The sequence below is a fragment of the Antechinus flavipes genome, chromosome 3 (genome assembly GCF_016432865.1).
Source record: "Antechinus flavipes isolate AdamAnt ecotype Samford, QLD, Australia chromosome 3, AdamAnt_v2, whole genome shotgun sequence".
Taxonomy (NCBI): domain Eukaryota; kingdom Metazoa; phylum Chordata; class Mammalia; order Dasyuromorphia; family Dasyuridae; genus Antechinus; species Antechinus flavipes.
In genome coordinates, this window is record NC_067400.1 from 590,023,320 (window position 1) to 590,039,855 (window position 16,536).

The window sequence follows — 16,536 nt, forward strand, 5'->3', positions numbered from 1 at the left end:
TAAAATAACTTTTTATTGATAGAACCCATGCCAAGGTAATTTTTTACAGCATTATCCCTTGCACTCACTTCTGTTCCGATTTTTCCCCTCTCTCTCTCCACCCCCTCCCCCAGATGGCAAGCAGTCCTTTACATGTTAAATAGGTTACAGTATGTCCTAGATACAATACAATATATGTGTGCAGAACCGAACAGTTTTCTTGTTGCACACAGAGAATTGGATTCAGAAGGGAGAAATAACCTGGAAAGAAAAACAAAAATGCAAGCAGTTTACATTCATTTCCCAGTGTTCTTTCTTTGGGTGTAGCTGCTTCTGTCCATCCTTGATCAATTGAAACTGAATTAGCTCTCTTTATCGAAGAGATCCACTTCCATCAGAATACATCCTCAAACAGTATCATTGTTGAGGTATATAATGTTCTCCTGGTTCTGCTCATTTCATTTAGCATCAGTTCATGTAAGTCTCGCCAGTCCTCTCTGTATTCACAAACTGACTCTTGTACTCCTTTACAATCCCCTAAATGGCCACTGAGCCAGCTAGGCTGTGAGCCAGGAGTCAGGGAGCCTTGGAAAGAACAAACGATTTGGGGCCTTAAAGGCTCCATAGGCTCTGGCCCCAAGAGAAATAAGGGTCAGGTTTTTTTTTTTTTTTTAAGCAAAAAGGCGAGGAATTTACCAAATCTAACCCCTCTGTTCCACCCCATTTGGTTTCCTTCAATGGCCTGTCCCTTCTGTCAGGTCTACTCTTTTTTTTTTTTTTTTTTTTTTGCTCTGAGGCAATTGGGGTTAAGTGACTTGCCCAGGGTCACACAACTAGGAAGTATTAAGTGTCTGAGGTCAAATTTGAACTCAGGTCCTCCTGACTTCAGGGCTGGTGCTTCTCCTTGACTTCCCAGAAGCCTTTGACACTGTCAATGTCTCTCCTTTCATGAACAAGACACTCCATTCTCTTAACACTGGGCATTTTCTCTTGGTGTCTCTTATACCTGAAATGTTCTCTCTCTCCAAATCCCTTTATTGATTTTCCCATTCCTAATTCCTCTTAATAATAGAATCTTCTGTTAATTATTTCCCATTTATCTCATATGTAGTATGTTTGTACAATTATGTCCTAAATTTTATTCCCTGAATAAAATTATTATGGCCACCACCCCCTTCCTTGCCTTTAGGACTGGGAGAATTGAGTCAAAAAAAACAAAACCTTGAAGCTCTGGCCACTTTATATACCATCAGGTCATAAACTCCAGGTGCATTATCTTGATCCTTGCTAGGATAATTCCCCCTGTGTTTCAAACATAGTGATATATAATAATCACATTAATAAATACTGACTAAACAGCAAGTCAAGGTAAGTGCCTATTCTGTACTAGGCATTGGGGGTACAAAGAAGGACAAAGATGGTCCCTACCTTCAGGAAGCTTACACTCTAAAGAGATTGACAACACAAGGTTATGCGCAAATAAGATATTAGAAAACAAATTGCAATCATTCCCAAGGAGAAGGCACTAACATCAAGGAGGAGTTATGAAAGACATTGCAGAAGGTGGGATTTTAGCTGGGACATAAAGGAAGCCAGGAAATCCAGGAGGCAAAGAAGGGGGGGAGAGGATTTCAAATATGGGAGAAAGGCAGAGAAAATGCTGGGAGTCAAAAGATAGAGGGATTTTTTTTTTGAGGATTGCAGAGTAAATAAAGGGGATAAGGTGTAAAACAAATTGGACAGGTAGGAAGGGGCCAGGTTATGATGGGCTTTAAAAGCCAAATGAGGATTTATATTTGATTCTGGAATTAATAGGAGCCTCTGGAGTTGATTGAATGGGGCAAGGGGGAGGTGATATGGTTGAACCTGAGCTTTAGGAAAATCACTTTGGTAGCTGAATGGAGGAAAGATGGGAGTAGGGAGAGCCTGAAGCAGGCAGACCCTCCTGAAAGGTATTGCAAGAATCCCCAGGGAGGGCCTGCACTGGGTGGGGATAGGGTCAGAGGAGAGAAGGAAACATGCAGGACTTGACAGAGATTTAATAATAAAATAATGTAATTATTTAATTAACAAGAGGGAATCAAGGATGACACTGAGGTTGCTAGCTAAGTTCAATGGGAGATGCTGGTGCCCCAGGCACTAATTGGAGGGGGTGGGGGAGAGAGAGACTGAAACAGAGACAGAGACAGAGAGAAAGACAGAGACAGAGAATCAGAGACAGAGACATACAGAGACAGAGAGAAAGACAGAGAGAGACAGAGAATCAGAGACAGAGACACACAGAAACAGAGAGACAGAGAGAGAGAGACAGAGAGAGAGGAGGAGGGAGGGAAAGAGAGAGGGAGAAGTGGAGAGAGAGAGAGAGAGAGAGAGAGAGAGAGAGAGAGAGAGAGAGAGAGTGCTTTAGAGAGTTCCTCTGCTGGAGCTGCTGGAGGGTGGCTAGAGGATGGTGAGAATCTGGAGAGATGGTTACAAACTCTCCAAAACCTGCTCAGGGCTGCCCTGGGGAGAAGGGGGGCGGCGCTTTTGAGTCTGTGGGTTAGGCACATTTCCTACAAGTCTTCCCCACCCAGTGGGGAAATCACATTACCCCGGTGGTGGCCAGCCTCCCTGAGGATGTACGGGACTCCAATAGTTTAGGATCTGGGCTGAGAACCTGGAGGATACCCTCAGGATGACCATCCAGAAGCTGGATGAACCCGGGATCGAAGGGACCACGTCCTTCTTTATCTTACATTTACTCCAGAAATCGAAAGCTCCGTCTTCTCAGGCAGCTTGGCTCTGAGGCTCCCTCCCTGCCCTCTCCTCCACACTCCCGTCTAGGAGAGGGGTCCATCCTCCCCAGAAGGCTGACTCCTCCTCCAGGATCCCGAGACTTTCTCCCCTTCCTTAGCCTGAGGTCCGAGGCTCCCTACCCGGCAATTCCCATTCCATTCCTATCTCTCCCTAATAATCGGGTACCGCACTTTCCCACCATCACCACAAGGGGTCAGCAGTCACTCACAGCTGGTTCTGGGTATGGGAGATGGGTCTTGTACATCCTTTGTTCTGGAAGACGACCTCGACCAGGGAGATGATGCTATGACGTGCGAGGGAATTGCGTGTAAATGAGTGAGGGCTGGGCAAGGTCACCTGCCTCAGTTTCCCCTCCAGAGCCGTCTGGGTCCGGCGGCCAGATATAGCTCAGGACGGCTGGAGATGGTCCTGGATGAAATTGTTGAAGATCTTAGTTTTAAAAGGTCAAGGTCTCCCATCTCATCAGAGCATGGGGGACAGACCATGGGAACTCATCTGCGTGATCTGTTTCAACACTTTCTTCCAGCTATAACCTTCTCCCCCCCCAAAAGGAAGTGACAGGAACAAAACTGGGGGACAAACTAGAGAAATGTCAGGCCAGAAGCAAAATCCACAAACTAAGCAAAAATAGAAAACTTTATTCATTCAGAGTGGGCGGGGGTACCTGGAGTGTTTATAGAATTTCTAGGGGAGCCCCTGAACCCCCCAATTGTCATTGTGACCAAGGAGGTTCACCTATAGACCATCTTCATTAGGTGTCAAATCAAAAAGAATTGAGTTGAAATCCAGCCTCAGGCATTTACAAGATCTGAGACCCTAGGAAAGTCACTTAACCCTGTTTGCCTCAGTTTCCTCAATTGCAAAATGAAAGTAATAATAATAACAACATCTACTCACCTGAGGTTGTTGTGAGGATCCAATGAGATAATGTTTCAAAAGCACTTTTCAACTTTAAAGTGCTAGTTATTATTTTTGCTGTTATTATTACTCATTACTTTCTTGCTGGGTATTCTTGGACAAGTATAGATACTGCTATATCTATGAGATGGTGACAGTGACCTTAACCAAATTCCCCAGGATTGGTGGGAGACTAGGAAGAGGCAATGTAAGGGAAAGGGTTTCATTTCAAAAACACTCTTACACTTTTTATTGCTTTTTTGTACATGGCTGATTTTTGTTAACCAAGCAAGTTAACTTCCCTCCTCCCACACTGCAGCACAGCACAATAGAGTACCAGTCATGGAGGAGGACCTGAGTTCAAATCTAGCCTCAGATATCTATTAGTTGGAGAAGTGATTTGCCCAAGATTGTACAGCCAGGAAATGTCTACGGCTCAGTTTTGAACCCAGTCTTTTTAACTCCAACTTCAAAGTTTTTCATGCTGTATCTACATTATAAACTGGATATTCTGAATTCTACTATTCTGTATTTTAAAGAACATTTTTGTCTTTGAGTCACTGTATTTTTATACTTTTATATTTTTGTTTTTTATACTCATTATGACTTTTTTTTTTTTTTTGCTGAGGCATTTGGGATTAAGTGACTTCCTCAGAGTCACACAGCTAGGAAGTGTTAAGTGTCTGAGGTCAAATTTGAACTCAGGTCTTCCTGACTTCAGGGCTGGTGCTCTATCCACTATAGCCACCTAGCTGCCCCGTGGAGTCATTGTATTTAATGAGGATAGGTAGCAGTGCATTAGTCTGAGGATCTGGTTTCAAATCCCAACTCTGTTACCACTACCTGTGTGATCTCTCTGGGCCTCAGTTATCTGAGGAAGTTAGAGAAGATAATCGCTAAGATTCCTTCTGGCTGTGATCCATGCAACATCTTGGACACCCCTTCTCCAACTTCTGAGCCTCGTGTCGGTGTTTCCTCAGGAGTGCAGATGGGGTACATTAAGGCATCCACACTTCCCTGGATCAGTGGGAATCAAAGACTATATTTCCAGGACACTCTTCTGAACTTTAAGGGGAGCGCGGTCTTTGGCCATGGACCCAAGGACAAGAAGCTGGCCCTCTCAGAAACAGAAATCGAAACAGTGGCCTCTGAATATTTGCTAGCCCCTTCCAGTCCCCCTGACAGGAAAGGGTCAGTTGGGCTTAGTATGTTCCCTTCTTTGGTCCATGACTTCTTGTTTGTCCTTCTTTCTTGAAGAGGACCATGACATCAAGGAGGTGAAGTGGATTGCATTGAAGGGGGAGGGGGGAGGGATAGTGGAAGGTCACCTGCCTCACTTTCCCCTCCAGAGCCATCTGGGTCCAGTGGCCAGACAGAGATCAAGATTCTTGGAGAAGGCCCTGAATGCAATGGGAGACCCTGGCCTTTGTAAGCTAAGACCTTCAACAGGTCTCAGTTTGACTGAGGCTGCGCCCATTCAGTGATTAAGGCTAAGTGGCAACAGAGGCAAAGAATCTCCTTTTTTGTCTAGTTTCCCCCTCAAAAATCTAAATAATTAAGTAAATTAATCTGGGAGAGGAATATGCTCAGGTTTTCTGGCCAAAGCAGAAATGACTGCTATGTACATTCAATCTGAGCCAATTGGACCCAAATAAGGACCAAATAGGGCTTGACCTAGAACCTCCCTTCCTTTGGTCCATGACAGGCCAGTTGCTCACTCCCATTCTACATGGGGAGTCCCTGCTGGCTCACTATTTCTAACACGGTTCCCCCCCGTGAGACCTTCCAACGCTGCCCTGAAGATGGGGCAGACTGGGGTGGGGAGGACATAGAGCCTGTTAAGGCAGAGAGGCTCCTGAATTCCAGGCTCCCAGTGCTGCTGGAAGAGGGCCAGGAGGGGGCTTTAGGCTCCCTGGTGCTGGAAGCGGTAGATGAGCTTGCGGAGTTCGTCCCAGAAGAGCAGGCTGAGGACAGTGTGGGGGCCCAGGCGCAGATAGCTAGGGCCCAGGCCTTTGTAGAGAGCCTGGGGACCCTCTGCCTGGATGATCTTCACCAAGCAGTCTCCGACCCCTTGGTACAGCTGACCCTGGGGAGAGGATGGGAAGACAGGGGAGTCACTCACCTGATGTTCTGATCCATTCTCTACATTAAGGTTTCTTTACATTTCTTTAGAGTCCCTTTGACTGCCTTCTGAAGCTTATGAATATCTTTTCAGAATTATATTTTTAAATGCATAAAGTAAAAGATTACAGAGGAAATTAATAACTTTTCCCCAAAAATGTTTTCCTTCATGTACCCACCCCCTCAAATCACTCCACAGATTCCTTGGAAGTCTATGAACCCCAGGTTGCCATTCTGCTTGAGCCTATAATTAATCATGTCACTCCTAGACTAGGAACAAGTAGGGGTGCCATAACATGGGGTCTTTAACTCCTTCTTGAGTTCAAATCCAGCCTAAGACATTTTTAGCAGAGTGACTCTGAGCAAGTCACTTCACTCTGTCTGCCTCAGTTTCCTCATATGTAAAATGTTCTGGAGAAGAAAAATGGCAAACTATTCCAAGAAACGCCTAAATAGGGTCATGAACAGTTAGTCACGACTGGACAACAGACACAGAAGCCTCCAGTGACCTCTGATTACCCACCAAAAAAAGAAAGCATCAACTTCTAACCCTTACCGTCAAGTCAGAGAAGCTGGGTTCAAATCTTGACTCTGCTACTCACTATCTGTAAAACTTTGAGCAAATCACTTTCCCACATCAATTAAATGAGGGAGTTGGATTATCTACACCCCAAGACTCCTGGTTCTAAGTTCTAGCATCTTATGAGGGAAACTGGTTCCCAAACTGGTTCCAATCTAATTGGCTACCCCTATCTCACCTTCATTCCCCTTGAATCATTCTCCATTCGAGCCAATGAGATAAATCTCCATCCTGGTTCTCACTCTCTCCTTCCTCTTTGTGGTTAGAATAGAATCTTCCTTCCCATTCTGCCTCCTGAAGTCCCTCCCTCCCTTCAAGATCAAACTCAGGGGCTAGCTTCTCCATTAAGCCTCCTTTGATTTCCCATCCTCCGGGGAAAGTGGCTTCTCTCTCCCTATTTCCTAACTGGAGCCTCTCCTTTGCATGTCCTATTTCATTCTCCTTAGCATGTCAACTACTCCTTTCCCCCAGAAAAAACAATACCAGAAGGCCTGAATTTGAATCTCAGCTCGGGTACTACTTATTATCCTTGTGATACCTTGGAAAAGACATTTTAATCTTTGGGCGACAGTTTCTCCATAAATGTAAAATGAGGCTAACATAGGTGCTATCCTGTCTACCTCACAGGGCTGTTTGTGAAGATCCAAGGAAGTCATATCTGTAAATTGTTACATAAAGATCAGCTGTTATTAGATTATAAGCTCCTTGAGGTCATATGTATCTTTGAATCCCAAAAGAATGGAAACTCCTTGAGGGTAGGACCTTGGTCATATGTATATTTCTATCCCAACAGAATGTATGCTTCTTAAGACCAGGACTTTGCCCTTGTTTATATTGCTGTCCTAACAGAATGTAACTCCTTGAGGACAGGGACCTGGTCATACTTATATTTCCATCCACAGAATATAAGCTCCTTAAAGGCCAGGACCTTGCCCATATCTATATTGCTATTCTAACAGAATGTAACTCCTTGAGGGCAGGACCTTGGTCATTTGTATGTTTCCCTCCCAACAGAATATAAGCTCCTTGAGGGCAGGATCTTGGTCATTTGTATATTTCCAGCCCACAAGAATATAAGCTTCTCGAGGGCAGGATCTTGGTCATTTGTATATTTCCAGCCCACAAGAATATAAGCTTCTCGAGGGCAGGATCTTGGTCATTTGTATATTTCCAGCCCACAAGAATATAAGCTTCTCGAGGGCAGGATCTTGATCATTTGTATGTTTCCATCCCAACAGAATATAAGCTCCATGAGGGCAAGACCTGGTCATTTGTATATTTCTATCCCAATAAAATGTAAACTCCATAAGGACATAACCTATATTTCCTTCCCAACAGAAGGTAAGCTCCATGAGAGCAGGACCTTGGATATATCTGTTATATCACTCCCCGGCTTTTCCAGACTATGCTATCACACACTGATTCTCCTGCTCCTGGAAATAGGAATCTTGTCTCGTGGGATCCTGAAATGTGATGAGCGAATGTTCATCTTATCATCCCCAAATCTAGGCCTCCATGACACTTCTGGACCAGTTCCAAACTCTACTTCCTCCTTCTTTGTGTGTGGTCTTCTTTTGTTACAATGTAAACTTATGAATCATTTCACTTTCTTATTTTTGTAGTCCTAGCACTGTACCTGTCACAAAACAAGCATTTAGTAACTGTTTGGTGATTAGACCCCAGCTCAGAATACAAGGCCTTGCACTTGATAAGGATTTAATTAATATTCATTAAGTCTAAGGAGAGGGGAGAGGTCCTGGGTTGCTCTAGCCAAAAAAATTCACCATCCAGGGTGAATCCAGGCCTGCTGGGAATGAGACTCTCAGGTCTGTACTCTGGACTGTAATAAGGGAAAAAAAAAAAAAGATGGAAAAACAGATGGATGGGGCCTTGATATAAACTGTGTTCCCTTTAATCTTTGGGAGAAGGGTGGTCAAAGGGTTTGAGACTCAAGATCATCTGACTCCAGATGATAATCCTATGGATGTATAGTTATGTCTCTCTGTCTCGTCCCATCAGCCACTAGCTTTAGCTCAGCCCTCCTGCATACTATACTCATTTCTTCCCTTCCACCTTCTCCATGACCATTCTATGGACCCTCAACCCCACGTGCTCACCTTTCCCACTGGGTCCACGGGCTGATTGTACAAGCGAGTGCTGACCACATCAAGTGGCGTCATCACAGTGACTACTGCCACACTGCTGATCATGCCTCCAGCCAGGGCCACAAGCCAGCTGTCCTTCTGGAACCACTGTAAAGAAACAGGAAACCCCCCGATCTGAGACCAGGCTCCTCTTCTTCCCTCTTAAGCCTTAACCCTCATGGTATTTTATAAAGCTCATGTAATATGTAAAAAAGAACCCACTCAGGAGACCTGTGCTCTAGGCTTATAATTATCTCTGTATGAAGTCATTTAATGTCTGCATAGGAAAAAAGAGACAGTTAACAAATAAAGGAAGGGCTGTGGGAAAATAAGTAACAAACGCCTTCTCAGTGTACCTGTGAACTAGTCCAACCATTCTAGAAAGAAGCTCAGAACTATATCTAAAACTACAAAAGACCCAGCAATAGGTCTACAGACCAAAGAGATCAAAGAAAAAAGAAAAGGACCCAGTTGTACAAAAATATTCATATTAGCTCTATTTGGGGTGGCAAAGAATTGGAAACTGGGAAACTGATCCAAAACTGGCAAGTACATGGAAATGATGGAATATTATCATTCTAAAAGAAATGATGAAAGGGATGGCTTCAGAAAAACCTGGGAAGATTTAGATGAACTGACACAAAGTGAGGGGAATAGAATCGGTGAGAACAATTTATACAATAATAATAATATTGTAAAGACAAATAATTTTTTGAAAGACTTAAAAACTGTATCAATACAATGACCAACCACAATTCTGGAGGACTCATGATGAAAAATGTCACTCACCTTAGTGAACTGATAAGAGTCAGAGAGACTGAGACTATATATACTGTGTGCATGTGTGTATGTGTGAATGGCATGGTGAATTTGGAAATTAATTTTGCTTAATTATACCTGTTTTAATAAAGGTTTTATTTTTCTTTCTCATTGTGGAGAAGGGAGAAGGAGAATTTTCATTGAAGAGAATTTTTTTTTTTAATGAGGGGGTTTGGACTAGAGAATAATAATATTAGCAGATGTTTATATGGTCCTTTGAGGAGCAGTTAGGTGGTCTAGTGGATAATTACTGGACTTGGAATCAGGAAGACTCATTTGCATGAATTCAAATCTAGCCTCAGACACTTACTAAATGTGGACAAATCACTTAACTTTATCTGCCTCAGTTTCCTCATCGGTAAAATGTGCTAGAGAAAGAATTGGCAAACCACTCCAGTATCTTTGCCAAGAAAATCCCAAATGGGGTCATTATGACAGACATGACTAAACAACAATATAACTCTCTTAGTTTTGTAAGACATACTATACTGTTGGTTGGGGTCTTTATAATAGCCCTGGAGGTAAGTGTTATTATTGTCCCCAGTTCTCTGGTTAAGTGACTTGCCAAGGGTCATACAGTTTGTAAGTACCTGAAGAAAAATTCAAATCCAGTTCTTCTCCAAGTCCAGTACGCTATCTTCTGGCTCTTCCTAAGCCCTTGTGAATTAGCAAAATGACTCATTGGGACTTTTTCTTGGCATTTCCAATCAGAATTGAGTTTGGTGCACCTTCTATATCTTTGTGGAGGAGGTTTAGTAGGTAGGTAGGCTGTACCTTTCTTTTAGTTCCACCGTCTTGATTCTGTCACACAGACTCTTAGCAAAAGTCCCTTAGCTCAAAAATACCATCATTCTTTTCCAGAAGCTCTGGAAAAGGAGTTCCTGAAACTCAGGTCAGGTTTGACCATATAATTTTGGATATACCTCTTCCCTCAATTTCCTCACTAGTAAAATAGTAACAATAACCATATCTGTCTCACTGAGTTGTGAATAAAGTCCTTTGTCAAGTTGAAATTGCTTTAGAAATGTGAAATTTGGGGGAGTCAGAGCCCCTCACCTCATGGTCCTGTACCCACGTTTTGGCCGAAGCGAAGGTGGCCAGTTGGGCAGCTGATCCTACCATGACCCTAGGCACGGCCCCGCTAACCCCTCGCCACAGACCTGAGATGCCTTGCTGGCGCCAGATGGTTTCCAGGGCACTGAGGACAGTCTGTGGAGAGAGAAAGAAAGGAGGGAGGACAGGCTAGCTGGCCTCTTGCCCATCCTGGGGGCAGCAGGGCCCTCGGGGATAAATGGAGCTCCTTGAGACTCTAGCCTGAGGGCCAGGAAAGAAGGCCATAGTGGTCAGCTGGGGGACTTCAGAGGGAGGAGACTCCTCACCTTGTGCTGGTGCTGATGGCCAACAGCCAGGGGAGCCTCTGTCTTTGCCTGCAGCTGTGTTTTGACCTGGGAAGACAGATCACAGCATCACAGATCTAGGATTGGAACAATTCTCCAAGCGCATTCAAGACCAACCCCTTCATTTCCTTTTGAAGAAGCTCAGGCCCAGATGGCTTGTGGTTTGCCCAAAATTACATAAGTAGTAAGAATATCACAGTTAGAATTGAATTCAGGTCTTGGGACTCCAAGCTCTGTCTTGGTATGAAAAGTAGATTGGGTGGGGGGAGTGGAAGCAGTCCTCAGTAGGCCAGGCCAAAGGCCTCCACAGAGGAAAATGTCCATAGGGCAGAGGACCCCCAATTTCTCCCAGTTCCTGTCCTGGGGAGATCTCTGACTGAACCTTACAATCTCAGAGGGTCCCAGTCCAACCAGTATCTGAGATCCTTCTTCTAATATCCAATATCTCTGACAGGAAGTCATCCAACCTCTCTTCACAAAGGGACAATACTCTAATGATTAGGTTCAGAACACTGGACCTGGAATCACAAGCTATGGCTTTGAATGTGACCTCGGTGACACTAGCTGTGGGATCCTAGGCAAGTCATTTGACTTCATCTGTAAAATGGGAGTAATAATAGCTCCCACCTCACAGGATTGATGTGAGCATCAAATGAGATATTTGTAAAGTGTTTGGAAAACCTTCAGGTACTATATAAAAATTAGCTATGATTGTAAGGGCTACGGAGTCTCATTGATACAGGGAAAGCCCACACGTGGAAACTTCCTTCACCTCCTTCACCATGTAAGAGTTGCTCTGGGTGTTCCAAGTTGGAGATTTGACCAAAATCACAGTCAGTATGTACCGAGTTGAGGACCATAATCTGAAATCTGCTTCTCAGAAGCTTATATCAATTGCTGATTTTGTAGAGGACCAGCAACGGCCCAGCAGTCCGAGGAGTTGGGTTCAAAACCTACCCTTCTTTAATCTTCCTGGGCCTCAATTTCCTTATCTGCAAAAGGAGGAAGTATCATAAATGACTCCTGGGAACCCTCCCCTCTCTAAAGTCATGATCCTAAGTCACAAAAATCTCAGCAGTAGGACCCTCAGATGTCATGGGGTCCAGGAAGCCCTTCCATAATTTGCTCGATAAGGCTCCATAAATGCTTATTGAATGAACCTATTCCTTCAATAATCATTTATTAAATTACTTAATAAAACATTTATTAAGCTACTCTATGTCAGGCACTATGCTAAATACTGGGGTTACAAAGAGGCAAAAGTTTATACTCTAATGGAGAAGGCAGCAAATAAACATATACAAAACAAGTTCTATACAGGACAAATAGGAAATCATTAAAGAGGGAAGGGACTGAATTAAGAGAGATTGGGGGAAAGCTTGCTGTTGTTGCAGGGACTTAAAGGAAGCCTCTGCTAGAATACCTCCTGTGGTAAACAGAATAACCTCTCCCCTCCTTGGGCAGCCTATTTCACTTTGGGACAGCTGTTAGATTTTTTTCCCCCTATCTTGAGCCAAAATCTGCCTCCCTAACCCTTTCACCCTTTCTTCCATCCCCCTGGGAGGAGCACAAGATTTGCAATCAGAAGATATAGGTTCAAATCCAACTGGGCAACTTTACCTACATGATTTGTCAAATCTGTTTCTCCTCTCTCAGGGGAGCAGTTTTTTGTTTGTTTGTTTTTAATCTGTGAAATGAGAGGGATGTTTGAACTAAAGCAGAGATTTTCAACCCTTTTTTTGTCATGTCTAGTGAAAATGACAGGCTCCTTCTTAGAATAATTTATTTTAAAATTCGGAATTGGAGGAAATGCCAAATTTCAGTTGAGTTAGTGAAAATAAAGATTAAAAAAGATAAAACTTTCCCAGGCCTATCCAAATTCGTGGATCCCATGCCATTGGGTCCCTTTCTGACCCGGTGTCCTTTGTGAAAGGGGATGGCAGTGAAGGTCCCGCCGGGCTACTCACCAGGTATGCCGGACTTCCGACGAAGGCTCCTAGCGCTCCGGCCAGTGCCCCCGCGGCCACGGTGCCCCCGTGGTAGTGGGTGAAGCCGGCTTCCAGGGCCAGCGAGTAGCAGTAGAATCGGACGCCATTCATGACGCCCTGGTAGAGCAGGGCAGCTCCCAGCCCCTTCTGCAGCCCCCAGAGCCCGTCCGCCTGGACCACGGTGCCCACAGCCTGCAGGATCCCCCGGTAGGGCCGAGCGTACGTGCCCCTGGCCTGCAGTTCGCCCTGTAACTGCAGCCGTGTCTTGACGACTTCCAGGGGGTTGGTGAAGACACAGGCTAGGCAACAGGCTGAAGCGCCCAGTACAAGGTCCATGGCTGGGGACACAGACACGGACACGGCCCCGCTGGCCACTGGCGGGGTCTCCATGTTCGGGGGAAGGAGCAGTTATGTCTGAGGTCCGGGCATGGGCTCGGACTGGGACAGCCAGAGCGCGGGTCACCTGCCGCCGGGTCCCGGGCAGGGGGCGGGGAGTTGGCCACAAGAAGTGGCTATACCTAGCAAGCAGGGAGGGCTACGGACAGAAAACGGGGGCGGGGGGACAGAGAACAGGCAGGGGGGCTAGGGACAGAGAACGGGAGTGTGGGGACAGAGAACAGGGAAGAGGGCTAGGGACAGAGAACGGGGGCGGGGGGCTAATGACAGAGAATAAGGGGCGGACGGCTAGGGTCAAAGAACCTGGTGAGGAGGGCTGATGACAGAGAACAGGGGTCGGAGGACTAGGCATAGAGAATAGGGACAGAGACAGAGACAGGTGGGAACAGGTGCGAGCGCTGGGAACAGTGAAAAGAAGGAGGGGCAGAGAGCCGAGGACGGGGGATGGGGACCGGGGGATGGGGACCGGGGGGTAGGGGACCGGGGTAGGACCCTCCAGAAAGCCCAGGTTGTGTAGAGGAGCACAGGCCCCCGGCTCACCAAGCTCAGACAGCCCCGGTCCCACGCGCTACCCCTTCCAGCCCCGCCAGCGCCCACTGGAACCCAACCTGGCAGCCAAGACGCTCCCCCTGGCCCGGGCCCGGCCAATCCCAGAGGCCGCCGCTCCTCACACCTCCCTCGCTCGGAGGAGGCGCCTGGCCCCTGGGATCTAGAGGAAAGGTCACTCCCGGATTGGGTGGGGACGGGCAGAGAAGCTCCGAGGGCAGGAGGGAGGGAGAGAGGCAGAGGAAAAGTCTGCTCGGTCAACTTCCCTCCCTCCCTCCGTGTCTCCAGCTCGAGCGCTAGACCTGGGGTCCGATTCAGACTCAGATACTTTATGTGTGACAGTGATTTGGCCTCTATCTGCCTCAGTTTCCTCAATTGTAAAATGGGGGTAATAATAGCACCTACCTCCGAGAGGGTTGTCGCGAGAAACAATGAGGTCATACTTATAAAGCGCCGGGCACGTGGTAGGTGCTTTATGGCGATCGCTTCCCTTCCTTCTTTGCCCACTTTTCCCACGACCTCGCCCTGACGAGAACTGCCTTAGTTCAATCCAAGCTTTGAATAGAATTCGTCCACACCACTAACAAGTGGCCTTTGGGGGACCTCTGGGGATGAGGGACTCCTCTGGGCAGTCCTTTCCATTTTAGAGTGGGGAGGGTCCTCAGTTCTCAGCCCCCCCCCTCCACCTCCAGTGCTTCCCCCTCCAGACTGCTTCAAAAGTCCTCGTGTGGCTCCCAGATTCTTCTACAGCCTGCTCCTCTGGATGCACATGAAATCATCTAAGTAAATATTCTATATGTATAAATTACATGAGCTAATATATAAAGCACTGAGTCTGGCACTTGTTCAGTGATTTGGGGTTATTAAAGATATTAAAAACAGTTGTCATTTCCTTCTCCAGCTCATTTTACACATGGGGAAACCGAGACAAACAGGGTTAAATGACTTGATCAGGGTCACATAGATAGGAAGTATCTGAGCAGAATTTGAATTCAGGGCTTCCTATCTCCAGTCTCAATGCTCTGGTGCACTATAGCACCCCTATAACTGCCTCCACCTACCTACCTAGCTCCTCTCTACCTTTCTTTCCCATTTAAGGATCATGTCTTTTTGCCAAGCTGACCACCCAGCTCTTCTGCCAACATCTCCCATCTGGGTGACTCTGCAGGGGCTGGTCTTGGACCTAGGATATCCTTCTCCTTTTAAAATCCCTAATTCTCTCACAGTAATTTCTGAAATGACTTCCTATTGACCATTTGTTTACATCTTCTGCAGAATGTAAGTTCTTTACGGCAAGAACTGTTGATTTTTTCCCCTATTGTATCCCCAGAACTTGGCAACGTTCCTGACTCATAGTAGGTATAAGTCAATCAACAAATACCTACTATGTACCAAGATGTGCTAAGTGATGGGCAACAAAAACAAATGGTAATCCCTGACCTTGAGTTCAGTCTAATGGTGAGTAATAAAGGTGATAAATCAATATTTGTTCAAGTATCAGTGTTATGCAACATCTCCCTGGGTTGAGTGTGGTGCTGGTATTGAATATGCCCTTATTCCAGGTGAGTCCTGACCAAGATAGGGGATAATAAAACTATTGATATCTTGTTAATTCCTGATTACTCTATAACTCATTGGTGCACAATAACTGTATTTTCTTTCCTCCACTAGATAGTAAGTTTCTTGAGTGAAGAATATCCTTTACCTTTCTTTGCATCCTCAGTCCTTAGCAGAAAGCCTGGCATACAGTAGGTGCTTAATAAATGCTTACTATTCCGGCTAATGTTCTCCAAGGTTAAACTGAGCTTCTGGACACCCAGATCTCAGGGATTCCCCCATCTGTTGGTGTCTCTCTGATCGAGTGGGGCATTTGTGTGGGGCTTCCGGCCTGGAGAGAGGGAGGAACAGCACCAACCGCATTTGGACTCAGCGGACTTGGGTTCCAATTCAGGCTCTCCTTACTGTTTGATCTTGGCAAAATCAGGGGACTCCCTCAGGAGCTTAGTTTCTTCTTCCACAGACTGGCTGGCTGATCTCCACAGGCTTCAAATCTCCAGATCTGTGTGGCTGGGCTATAGGTGACAAGTCCTCAGAGCACAGGCGCCCATTGGACTTGAGCCCCGAAGGGGTGTTTTGGGCCTGGACCTCAGGCAGGGCAGGTCACCTAACCTCTAGGGGCTTGACTTATCGGTAAGTTGAGGGGGCTAGACTAGATGGGAGACCTGCCCCCTGAGGTGCACATCCCATGAAAAATAGGTCATTCAAGAGAGAGCTGTGACCCTTGGCAGCTGGTGCACACTTGTGGGTGCTTTCAGAACGGGGGGGGGGAGGAAGGGGGGCAAGCTGACCCTGACGCAGGAAAGGGCAGTTTAAGAAGGGACCCTGGCAGCCACCAAGACCCATTGCCTCATCTTCTAAATGATGAGACTGAGTTCTGCAGAAGTGATGGCTTGTCCAAGGTCCCCAAATAAGGTAAGGGATTTGGATCCTGAGTCTTTGGTGCCTCCTGTTCAGCTCTGACCCTTTACGAGCTCCGTGACTTGCTCCTTTTCTAGTGGAGTGTCCAGCATCCCCTAACTCATGGATTTATTCTGAGGAAAGTACTTTATAGAAGCTATTTGGGCTAGGGGTGAACAGTTCCTGTCTTTATCTAGTAGTCAATAAGCACTTAAGTGCCTACTGTGTGCTGGGCACTGGGGACAGGACAAAAAAACAAGATACTCTTCATTCTCAAGCTTAGAAATCTGTAGGGAATCAGAAATAAAAGAGAAGGGAATTGGGAAGGGAGAAGGGAAGGGAAAGGGAAATCCCCAAGCTCTCGGGGAAGGGGTGTCAGGGGTGGGGATGGGAAATAAACCACAGACAGACTGGGA

The 16,536-nt window shown here is 46.0% G+C and overlaps 1 protein-coding gene across 1 annotated transcript; it reads right to left on the reverse strand.

The window, feature by feature from the left end:
- Positions 1 to 3,393: 3,393 nt before the first annotated feature.
- Positions 3,394 to 13,740, reverse strand: SLC25A34 (solute carrier family 25 member 34). Its single transcript, XM_051988491.1, has 5 exons — positions 12,701 to 13,740; positions 10,716 to 10,781; positions 10,393 to 10,545; positions 8,491 to 8,625; positions 3,394 to 5,758 (listed from the first exon to the last, which is right to left on the reverse strand). The coding sequence occupies exons 1-5, from the start codon at positions 13,109 to 13,111 to the stop codon at positions 5,576 to 5,578; spliced, it is 948 nt and encodes a 315-aa protein (XP_051844451.1). The 5' UTR covers positions 13,112 to 13,740; the 3' UTR covers positions 3,394 to 5,575.
- Between the last annotated feature and the right edge of the window lie 2,796 nt (positions 13,741 to 16,536).